We start from the raw sequence: 12,214 nt of genomic DNA, 5'->3' as shown, positions 1-12,214 counted from the left end.
ATGTGGGTCCTGGAAAAATTGAGTCCAGGTCCTCAGGCTTTGCAATCAAGTGCCTTTAACCACTGAGCCCTAATATTTTGTTTAGAACTACAACTTGGGCCGAGGCTGGGTGGCGGGGGATGGGTGGGGGTAAGCACTTTTAGGAGAGGTGACCAAAAGCAATTACCTGTTGGCTTTCTACTGTCTGCGGTTAGGGCCTTTGCAAAAAGGGCAAAGGCAGGGATATGCAAGGGATATCTGGGGTTCTGGATGACTGTGGAAAAATGAGAATTTTCTCGTTCAAAACCTTTATATCCTGTACAAAATTCATTATATACTCAGCACAAAGTGGAAACAAATCAGACTGTCACAATTCAAATGTTTAATAGCTATGAAATACAAATTTGTCAATAGATCTAGAGATGACAAGTCCTCCTACTTCGGCTTACATGAAACATATGAGTAAAGAGAGCCCAGCAGAGTCCCCCAGTGACAAGCTTTCCTGCTTTACCTTACAGGAAACATAATGAATTACAGAGAAGGACCAGCAGGGGCCCCAAGCCCTCCTTGAGAATTCTTCCCTACAACACATCCATGTATGAAGTCTTCTCGGAGACTTTGCCTAGGCCCAGGCTGTAGAGGACAGACTTTTCTAGTTCCAGGTAATTCTCATACTCCATCCTCAGTTCAGCCTCCATTTGCTCTTTTGTCTTAATATATACTTTCTAGAGAGGAAAAAAGACCAAGATTAACTTGTAGCAGTGGAAAGCAATGAAGATTTCATTTGCTGGTGGTTTTATTTTTTTTTTTTTTGAAGTTTTAATATTTTATTTTTATTCATGTATTTGAGAGAGGGAAAGAGGTGGGGGGAGAGAGAGAGAGAGAGAGAGAGAGAGAGAGAGAGAGAGAGAGAGAGAGAAAGAGAAAGAATGGGCACATCAGGGCTTCCAGCCACTTCAAACAAACTCCAGATGCATGTGCCACCTTGTGCATCTGACTTACATGGTGTGATGGTTTCATTCAGGTGTCCCCCACAAACTTAGGAGTTATGAATGCTAGGTTCCCAGCTGATGGAGATTTGGGAATTAACACCTCCTGGAGGGACCATATTGTTGGGGGCGGACTTATGGGTATTATAGCCAGTTTCCCCAAGCCAATGTTTGGCACACTCTCCTGTTGCTGTGGTCCACCATATTATGTTGGCTAGGGGGTGATGTCCACCCTCTGCTCATGCCATCATTTTCCCCTGCTATTGTGGAGCTTCCCCTTGAGCCTGCAAGTCAAAGTAAACCTCTTTTTCCCAGAAGCTTTTCTTGGTTGGGTTATTTCTACCAGCAGTGAGAACCTGACTGCCACACATGGGTACTGGGGAATCAAACCAAGGTCCTTTGGCTTTGTAGGCAAGCGCCTTAACCAATAAGCCATCTCTCTAGCCCCCACTGGTGCTTTTAATGGAGATCTGGGGTCTCACCTGAATAATTGTATTGGAAGATGTCATGCATTTGGTTGGAAGGAGACCACAGGTGAGATCAATTGTGAAATTATTGTGTCAAAAAGGCACAGAAGGAAATGAGTAAAAGTAAGAATGTAAACAATGGGGCTGGAGAGATGGCTTAGCAGTTAAGGTGCTTGCCTGTGAAGCCTAAGAACTCATGTTTTAATCTCGAGATCCCTCATAGCGAAATACACAGTGATGCAAGCGCACGACGTCGCACGTGTGCGTAAGAGGGGCACGCGTCTGGAGTTTGTTCACAGTGTTAGGCCCTGGAGCACCCATTCTCTCTCTCTCTCTGTCTCTCAAAATAAATAATAAAAAAATAATAAAGCAAAATAATGTAGTGATTTTGAGTGAGAAAGAGAACTGAGTCCACAAATTCTAGTGGGCAAATAAAGCGCAATGGAGGCCTAGAACTCACAGCACACAGAGAAGGGTGGGAAAGGGGATCCTGGGGGAGTTCAGAGCTTCAGGTTTCTTCGTGGTTGAGTTTAAGATGACTGTATCCCAAGGTTCCTGGCGCCAGTGAATTGGATTATAATAAGCACACCTCTGTCATCTATCCATCTATCATCTGTCACGTATGTATCAAACATGCATCTTTTTTTCTTTCTTTCTATCTATCTATCTATCTATCTATCTATCTATCTATCTATCTATATCTATCACCTATCTGTCTACATTTCTATCTATCTTCTATTTAATCTATCATTATAGTTATAACGGCTCCCATTTGATGACAGCAGATTGGCAGAATTTAACTGATTGCCTTACAGCAATCATCAAAGGTAGTTATTGATATTCCCATCTTCCAGATCAGACAACCAAAGCTCGGTGAAGATAACAGCATGGCTCTGATCATGTCCTGATTTCCACACTGAGGTCTTTTTGTACAGCCTGTTCCAATGCCTCACTCATCAGATAAAATTCCACATGACAAAAGCATACAAATTTGGAACCGCTGTAACTAGGCTAAAGGACTTTGAAAACACAAGGAATTACCAAAACTTGAACTGGATAGAATCTTTTTAAGTATCCAGTTGGTAGTTCTCACAGCGAACTAGAAAATCAAAGACATGCTCTCCCGACTCTCATGAGAACAGGGGAAGACTGCCTGTGGAAAGCAAAGCTCTCTGTGGAAGCGAGGTATAAGCCCGGCACACGGGTTTCCACGGGAGGGAGGGGAAAGCCACTTTCCTTCCTGAAGTTCAACTTACAGCTTTTTTCCTCTCCAGCTCACGTTCCATTTCTTTCTTTTCCTGATCACGGATAATTCTGCGCTGCTGCACGTACTCCAGATGCTTGACCTCTCTTTCAAAGTAGTAGTGCACACTTGAGAGCTGTTAGAAACAGGGATCATGATGGGGTGACCCACAGGGCCTTCACAAGGCTCTTACAATTCCTTGATTTTTCTGGCTCATTTCCCTGATCCATCCGATCATAACCTAGTGATCACCTTCCTAATCACGGGGTAGATGAGCCACTTTGGGAACTTCTGATCCTTGAGGTGACAATAACTTGCAATTCTGTGGCAGAAATATTCGGGAATTACTTTGTCCCTTTTTCTTCCTTCTCGCATCTGAGGCTGAGCCAACTCAGTTGAGGATACTAACTAATGGGGACCCTAAAGGGACAAAGCAGAGCTAAGTTCCTGGTCCTCTGGAAGGCTTACCATATAGGCATAAGGGAAGTCAGTAGAGACCTTGGGGAATATACATCCTGTGGAGGGAAAACTTACTTCCTGTCGCTAAGTGGACTAATAGGAATCTATACATTCACTGTTGGAGATATATATATGCACACACACACACACACACACACACACACACACACACACAGATCTCTTCACTGTTGGCATTGCTTGAGACACTTGGGTGGCAGGCATGGGGCTGGGGGATGGGTGGGCAGAGGCAGAGACTTGTCTGCAGTATACTGAGGTAGGGAAGGATGAGGGTGAGATACATGAAAAACCCAAGCGAGCCCTCAGGGAAGGAGATCAGTGAGATGACAGAGCTGAAATTCAATTATGACCTGAGGTAACATTTTATATGTACGGCTGCACAAGTGGGTCAAGTCTTCTCTTAGAGCCCAGGCTTTATTCTTTGGCCTTCTGCCCAGCTCATGATTGACTTTTCACCCCCAGCTTCGAATTATCCAATTCATATACTGCAAACATACACTTTTTTTCTTCTTTTTTTAAAAAAACCTTTTATTGGCAGCTTCTATAAATATAGATAATATGCCATGATCATAACCATCTCCCACCACGCCCCTTTTCCCCGCCCAAACCCCTCCACTGAATCTTTTCTTTTTTTCCAACTAGTGTCTCTTCTATTTTGACGTCACCATTTTTTCCCCTCTTGTTATGCAAGTCTTGTGTAAAAAGTGTCAGCCTCTGTGAGGCCATAAATATCAAGGCCATTTTGTGTCTGGAAGCCAGCATTGTAAGCAGTCCTCCCCCCACCTTTGACTCTTAAATTTTCTATCTTTTTTTCTTTTTTAATACATAAGCCCTTTATTCTCTTCTATGGCAAAAATGCCGGCTGCCATTTGAAACACACAGTTAAGATCTGCGTTAGCATTATCTGGTTCTCAGAAATCTCTGAAGCCAGAAGTTACCGACCTCATTCAGGGAAGGGTGACTCAGTGTCCAAGGAATCTCTAATATATGCAGTGTTCCATAGTAATCAGCTATGGCTATAAACTGCTGCTTAGCTGAAAGAGGAAAAACACAGGGGAAACATTCAACACACAGCAGCCATCTTCAGAGGTTAAACGCGAAACGTGTTTTGTTTTGTGGTTTCCCGGAGGACCTGCTGGGGTTCAGTGCCCCTGGCAACTTCATCAGCTGTTCATGACTGGAGCGTAGAAACACGTACAAGTCATTTTTTCCAGCGCTGAGCCTTTGTCAACCTCCCTGCTGTTTTCCTGGTGGCCATATAAGGAGAGTGGCTGAGGGCCTGGCTCTCTGTGGCTTGGGCTGGCTGGTCAGCCTTAGGAAAGCAGGGCAGATTCTCAGAAAGAAATTAAAAAAAAAAAAAAAAAAAAAAAAGCTGTGTGGAACATTTTCATCCAACACAGAACACAGTAAGAGCTAAGGATTCCAACATCCACAAGGGTTTTAGAGACACAGCCAGATCGGAGGGTTTCCTAAAGCAGATCGTTTACTCCGAAGCATTTAAGATGGGTTAGATAAAGTGTTTGGGAAGTCCAATTCTCTGTCACATCATAGAAAATGATGCTTTTCTCATCCCATTCTCAGACAGTCTGGTTCCAAGCAGCTGGGTCCTGGACTCATCCCTGGAGGTACAAGTTGGTGTTTTGTACCAAAGATGGGAAAGTGTACTTGAGTGACATATGGCTGAGTTAGTCACCAGACTGAGATATTCTAGAGATTACCAAGCCTGAGATTCCAAGTCTAACATTTCTGAGAGAGAAACAGAAAAATTATTATGTCTGTGCACTTTCGGAAACGAAGAAAACACTGGATTTGCACAAGGCAGAATAGAAAAAAAAAATGGGACGAAAGAAACAAATTACTGTTCCATAGACACATCCTTGACTATATGTTTCTGTATATTGCTTTTTAAAGCCTAAACCACTTGATTTCATGAAGAGAACTGCTTTATATGGCCCATGGGAGAATCACAAATGTGTGGAATATTGGAAAATGTGACTTACTGTGAAAAGCTACAGACATAGAACTTACTCTACCTGGAAAAGAAATAGCAAAAAAAAGCAGCAAAGATTTAGAATTGACCTGATGGAGAGATGATGTTTTCCATCGTGGGTTCAAGATCAGCCTCTGTCTGACCCATGAAAGGTCTCAGAAACCATTGCTGATGAGTCAAAACAGTGAGAGAACCTCAAGAGTAATCCACAAGTGGGACAGTAGGAGAGAAGGGGAAAGAAAAATTTTAAAGAGAAGGAAAGAGAGCTGGAGAAATGGCTTAGCTGTTAAGGTACTTGCCTGCAAAGCCAAAAGACCCAGGTTTGATTCCCCAGGACCCAGGTGAAACCAGACGCATAAAGTAGCACATGTGTCTGGAATTTGCTTGCAGCAGCTACAGGCTTTGGCACTCCCAAGGTCTTTCCCTCCATCTGCTTCTTTCTATCTCTCCAATAAACAAATTAAATTAAATTAAAAAAAATTTTTAAAGAGAAGGAGAGAGAGTGAGTGTGGAAAGGGAAGAAAGGACCAGGGAAAGAGAAAAAGCAAGAAGGGGAGAATGGAAAGAAGGAAGGAAAGAAAACGAAGAGGAAGGATGAGAGTGAGAAGAAAAACAAAAACCTGAAAAAAACAAACAAACAAACCCAACAACAACCATTAGAGCTTTTCCAGATGATGTCCCCAGGTTATCCCAAATGAGGCAGCTCATACGATTAGACTGAACACACGAGAAGAGGTCCAGCTCACATGATTAGAATGAACATACGGGAATAGGTCCAGGGCTTGATGTAGGTAATCATGGTGATGCAAATGTTCTGTGACTGGGCTGGCTCGTGGGTTTTCTCCAGAAGGTCCCAGATATCGATGTATCCATCTTCTCGACCAATATAGAAAACGCCAGGTCTTGTCAGGGACCAGTGCCCTGAGGTATACCTTTTCGGTGCACAGCATGTCTGAAGGAGTGGTCCAGTCTTTAAACAAAATTTGAGAAAGACAAATTGAAAGCTTTTGCTTTGATCTGAGAGAAACTCACAATGACTTTCTTTTAAATGTAGCTCAGCTGGTCATGATTACTTACTAGCAAATTAATCCCACCAGAAAGTCCTTTTGTTGCATGCTTACACACACACACACACAGAGAGAGAGAGAAAGAGAGAGAGAGAGAGAGAGAACACTTTTTCTTTCCTATTTATTTTCATAAACCATTTTATTTTGTTTTGGTTTATTGTTTGAGAAAAGTTCAAATCTTCCCATTCATTGAGCTTGTGCTGTTCCTAACCACCCAATTGCTTCTGAGTGGACTGTGAGGATCTGTGGACATTAGCTAAGTGAGGATCATAAGGAAATTGTGTTTATTCCTTTATTTTGCTATCGGAGATCTGTTTCCCATGGAAACAGCTCTGGTATCCATTAAGAGCAAGTGGGATGTCTGTTATTATGGTTTGAATATGAAATGCCTCCCGCGGGCTCCTGTGCTGAATGCTTGGTCCCCGGCTGGGGGCACTATTCTGGGAGGGGGCAGCCTTTTCTAAATCTGCTACCACAAAGCTCTGCCTCACCATGGACCACAGGGAATGGGCCCAAGCAAGCACAGGCCGGTGAGCCAAGGTGCAGCTTTCCTCGCTTGCTTACTCTCCAGGTGTTCTCACCACGGCTGTGCTCAGGAAACGAATGGTTTATGTTCCGGCTGTGCGCTGCATGCTGCAACCCCACAGTGGGGCTGGCAAACGCTCAATCAATAACTGCAGATGGGGGCTGGAGAGATGGCTTAGCGGTTAAGCGCTTGCCTGGGAAGCCTAAGGACCTCGGTTTGAGGCTCGGTTCCCCACGTCCCACGTTAGCCAGATGCACAAGGGGGCGCACGCGTCTGGAGTTCGTTTGCAGAGGCTGGAAGCCCTGGCATGCCCATTCTCTCTCTCTCCCTCTATCTGTCTTTTTCTCTGTGTCTGTCGCTCTCAAATAAATAAATAAAAACAAAAAAAAAATTAAAAAAAAAAGAATAACTGCAGATGGCTTATAAACATGTTTGGAAGAGATTTCAGGCCACCAAAGTGTCACGAAGCCATCTCCTCTTTTTTCTAGCATGGGATAATTTACTAACTTTGGGAGGTTTTCAGAGAAAGGAGATTGGAATATGTGTTGTTAGATGTCAGGCTAGGTGGCATCAGGCCATGCCTACCTGCAGCAGCAGAGCTCCCCCCTGCCCCCCCCCCCCCGTTTCTCTCTCTCTCTCTCTCCAGAGATAGCAAACACCTGCTGTGACAGTGGCCTGAACTCCTTTCCCTTCTCCCTGCCACCAGGGAAATCAGATGACCTGATTGCAAGCACATACTACAGGCTACTTAAAAAAAATATTTTTATTTATTAGAGACAGGGACAGAGAGAGAGACAGGGAGGGAGAGAATGGGCACACCAGGGCCTCTAGCCATTGCAAACGAATTCCAGATGCAGGTACCCCCATGGGCATCTGGCTTACACGGGACCTGGAGAATCAAACCTGGGTCCTTAGGCTTCACAGGCATGTGCCTTAACCGCTAAGCCACCTCTCCAGCCCCTATAGGCTACTTTTAACGATAGCCAGACTTCTCATGAGAAAGGAGGTCCCTTCTCTCAGAACCTTATAAAGGGGGAACCCTGCTTTGTCTGGTGGGGCTGAAAGCTCTCTTCAGAATCTCATCACACTGCCTGTGATGTTGACATTGGTAAGTCTCATGAATAAGCCCTCTGGCCTCAAGGCACAGTTAGCCTCAGTGTCTTCTCTCGAACCTGACTGTACACTTTCTACACATTGCCACGTGCCATCCACCTATCCACCAGGTGTGTTCGAGGGCTCATGTATGTTTTGGATAAGAAGTACTTGCTCCCCAGCTGGTGGCAACTTGGAGCCTTGCTGGAGGAGGTGTGTCACTAGGGAGTGGACCTTGAGGCTCATCAGCGCCCCCCCCCCCCCCGGCTTGCCAGTGCTAGCCAGCTCACTCTTTAGCTCGGCCAGCCCTTCCTGCCATCATGGAGCTTCCCCTCAAGACTGTGAGCCAAGATAAACCCTTGCCTCCCCTCAGCAACGTGAAGGTGAAGGTCACCACACATACCTGCAGGGAATCAACTAAGCCTCACAGCAGCCGGCCACTCACCAGCCCGTCCTAGGAAACTTACCCGGGAGGAAGGAGAGCAACCAATTCCTGACCCCCCACAGGTGACCCTTACAGCCAGTGCCTGCCCATTTCTCCCAGCTTCCTCAGTTTCTATGGGCAACTGGGTTCCTGGCTCCTGCATAGTCATTTGACACTTTTGCCTGAGATTTCCTTTACTTTTTTTATACTGCAACATGTATTGATTGCAGAAAAATGCACGTGCGCACGCGCGCACACACACACACACAAACATAAAGTAAAAGTCTGTCTGTCCATGGACATTTAAGCAGATTCTCATTTTTTTAGTGACAATTTTGCACAAATGTTCACATACAGATTTTTTTCGGGGGGGGGGGGAAGGTAGGCTCTCACTCTAGCCTAGGCTGACCTGGAATTCACTATGTCGTCTCAGGCTGGCCTCCAACTCACAGTGATCTTCCTCTCTTGGCCTCCCTAGTGCTGGATTAAAGGCGTGTGACACCACGCCCAGCCACACTGTGTCGCTGCATGTTTGTGCGCGTGCCTGTCCCGTGTGTGACAGTGCAGGCGTGCTCATGCTGTAGGGCAGGGTCCGTCCTTGCCTTTCCACCTCATATGCTTTGTGGCTCTTGCTGAGGGCTTCTGGGAAATTCTCCTTCCTTCACCTCTCATTGTGCCAAAGCATTCTGGGATTACAGAAGCTGCCAGAGTTTCTGGCTTTTTATGTTTGAGGAGGATAGAATTTGGGTACTCAGGCCTGAGTAGCAAGTTCTCTATATACTGAGCCATATCCCCAGCTCCTCACACAAATTTTAAAAAGCTATTTGTATAAATTAGAGATCCAGAGAGGAGCCATTAGAGAATATGTATATGCCAGATGTGACATACACACACACAGACACATTTAGCTGTTTTGGGGTTTTCTAATTTTTGGTTTTGAGAGGTAGAGTTTCGCTCTAGCCCAGGCTGATCTGGAATTCACCATGTAGTCTCAGGTGGCTTCAAATTCTCAGCGATCCTCCTACCTCTGCCTCCCAAGTGCTGGGATTAAAGGCACGCGCCACCACGCCCAGCACACATTTAGTTTTTGATATCTCCAATTTCTCTTCAAAGGGAAATAACAATTTAGGCTGCCACAAAACATGCTGATTTTAAGCCAGACGTGGTGGTGCACACCTTTAGCCTCAGCACTCCGGAGGCAGAGGTAAGAGAATTACCATGAATTCTAAGCCAGTTTGGGGCTACAGAGTGAGTTTTAGGTCAGCCTGGGCTAGAATGAGACCTTGCCTTGGAACAAACAAACACAAGTCCTAATTTCCCATTCTCTTTCATTACTGAATTTAAATATTTTTTTTTTAAAAGTAGGGTCATACTTTATCCCAGGCTGACCTGGAATTCATTATGTAGTCTCAGGGTGGTCTTGAACTCATGGCGATCTTCCTACCTCTGCCCCCCGAGTGCTGGGATTAAAGACGTACACCACCACGCCTGGCTTTAAACATTATTTCTATGGGTTCTTTGGTGTGGTTGTGTGTGGGCGATGTCTGTGTAGCATGTAGGTGTAGGTGAACGTGTGTCAGGTTGCTCGTGGGGAGGTCAGAGGACAGTGTTCCCTGTCAGTCCTCGCCTTCCTCCTTGTTGGAAGCAGAGCTGATTGGCATTGCTCACCGCTGCTTTTTGCCAGCCTGTAAACTTCTAGAAGATTCTCCTGTCTCTGCTTCCATTCTGGTGTTAGGATTGCAGATGCCTGCTACCACATCAACCTTTACATAGTCTCTGGCTGGCTCCTCACTTTCTCATGGCAAGTGCTTTGTCCACTGAGCCACCCCCCACCTACCGCTGCGTCGTCTTTTCAGATGGTCACGTTTCACTTCCTGTCCTAGGTTTTGGCCTGTCTGTCTGTATTTTGTCCCTCCTCTAATCTCTTTTTACTCTCTCTTTTTACTCTGTACTGACAACTTCCATAAATATACACAATATACATAATCATCTCCCACCACTCTTCTCTTCTTCCCTCCCAATCCCCCCTCCACTGAATTCCCTCTTTTTTTCAGCTGTCTCTTCTATTTTGATGTCATCATTTTTCCCCTCCTATTATGCAGGTCATAGGTAGGTGGCATCAGCACTGGGAGGTCATGAATATCAAGGCTGCTTTGTGTCTGGAAGACAGCATTGTAAGCGCTCCTTCCCTTCTTTTGGCTCTCACATTCTTTCTGCCTCCTCTTCCACAATGTGTTTTCTAACCTTGACCACTCTTTTCTTTTGGTTTTTCGAAGTAGGGTTTCACTCTAGCCAGGCTGACCTGGAATTCACTATGGAGTCTCAGGGTGGCCTCGAACTCACAGTGATCCTCCTACCTCTGCCTCTCAAGTGCTGGGATTAAAGGTGTGCGCCACCACGCCCAGCTTTGACCACTCTTATCTGTGCCTCTCTTTGGTTGATGCATGTGTCTGGGTAGGCTGTGGTCAGCACCCTATGGGCCCTCAGCCTATGGACTCTCACTTTCTGCACTTGTTCTCATGTTCCCAGTACAGGAAAGAAAAAAAAAAAAACAAAAAAAACCCCAGCACGTCTCCTTAGCCCTTGTGGTAATTTGAATGAATGTTCCCCAGTAGATCAACCGGTTTGTTAAAGCTTGTAACCTAGAGCTCAAGCTACCTGGCTGGAGGTGTCACTGGGGGCAGATCCTAGAGTCCAGCCCTAAGGTGTGTTTGGGGGTGGGTCCAGTTTAAGATATGCAGAGCGCTTGAGCTCTGCTGGGGCTCCTGGGGTGCTTGTGGTGCGGATGGTGGTCTTCCTCTCTGTGTGGCCAGTGAAAGGAGGCCGCTTCCTCCGCCATCATGGAACTTCTCCTGGATCTGTCAGCTTTAAATAAATCCCTTCTTTCTCCCATAACTGTGCCTGGTTTGGAAGTTCATCCCAGCAGCATGAAGCTGACTGCAATAGACCTCATCTACTCATCAAAATCCTATCTTAGGGCTGGAGAGATGGCTTAGTGGTTGAGGCACTTGCCTTCGAAGCTTAAGGACTCATGTTCAACTCTCCATGTCCCACATAAGCCAGATGCGCAGTGATGTACGTGCACAAGGTTGCACGTGGGCACAAGGGGGTGTGCGCATCGGGAGTTCCAGTGTAGTGGCTGGAGGCCCTGGCTCACCACTTCTCTCCCTGTCTCTCTCTCTCATAGAAAGATCCCATCTTACATATTTTAAAGGAAGGGAAAATATAAGGTCAACTGTCTACAATATGTATTTCCCAGAAAAAGACTTTTGGGTTTCAAAGAACAGAGGCCTTGCTCTGTTGCTTACTGCCCTCAGGAGAGAAGCAAACCACTGTATTTTCAAAAGGTTTCCAGTGGTTCTGCTGACAAGCTGGAGCCGAGACCATCTGTTCCAGTTTCTCTAAAAAAAAAAATACCCCAAAGGCACCGCTGTGCTGGAACAGGCCATTGTTCCTATTGTCTTTCTTAATAACAAAGAACCACACACCCGATGCTCTATTTTGCAGGCAACTTACCATCACATCTTCCTTCCAGATGGCCACATTCCAACCCCCAATGGTGAGGACGATGTCCTTGTAGAAAGGTGACCTCTGGACAGTGTGGATGGCTCCGTCGTGGACAGTGTAGAGATTCACTGGCTTCTTGGCTATTGGAGTGGAGAAGTGAGGCTGTCATGGCATGGTGGGTCCTGTTTGTGTGGAAGGTCCAGGGGACTTTCCATCAAGGCCATTGTTTTCAGGATCAGAGGAATCAATGCTATGTTCTCATTCAGTAGTTCATTGATTACTAAGTATCTGTGGGTTATCTATATGTGCCAAGGTCTGTGGGTAAACATTGGCTAGTAAACCGACAGGAATCTGCCCTTGTGGAGCTGACAGCCTAGTGGGAAGGAAAGATACTCAGCAAACAAGTCAACAAGTGTATAATCAAAGCAGTGTAAAGAGTGTTGTGTAAGAAAA

At 45.6% G+C, this 12,214-nt stretch overlaps 1 protein-coding gene across 1 annotated transcript in view; it reads right to left on the bottom strand.

Moving 5' to 3' along the window:
• Window positions 1–416: 416 nt before the first annotated feature.
• Dnai3 (dynein axonemal intermediate chain 3) overlaps window positions 417–12,214 on the bottom strand; it is an 82,467-nt gene continuing 70,669 nt past the window's right edge. Inside the window, exons 19-23 of the mRNA XM_045138588.1 lie at window positions 11,771–11,901; window positions 5,911–6,115; window positions 4,098–4,189; window positions 2,692–2,814; window positions 417–704 (exon numbers count right to left, since the gene is read on the bottom strand). Of these exons, the coding sequence (XP_044994523.1) occupies window positions 561–704; window positions 2,692–2,814; window positions 4,098–4,189; window positions 5,911–6,115; window positions 11,771–11,901 (695 nt within the window). The 3' untranslated portion in view covers window positions 417–560. The remainder of the gene's footprint in view (window positions 705–2,691; window positions 2,815–4,097; window positions 4,190–5,910; window positions 6,116–11,770; window positions 11,902–12,214) is intronic.

The sequence above is a fragment of the Jaculus jaculus genome, chromosome 19, assembly GCF_020740685.1.
Source record: "Jaculus jaculus isolate mJacJac1 chromosome 19, mJacJac1.mat.Y.cur, whole genome shotgun sequence".
Lineage (NCBI taxonomy): Eukaryota > Metazoa > Chordata > Mammalia > Rodentia > Dipodidae > Jaculus > Jaculus jaculus.
This window is presented reverse-complemented; position numbering and strand designations above follow the sequence as displayed.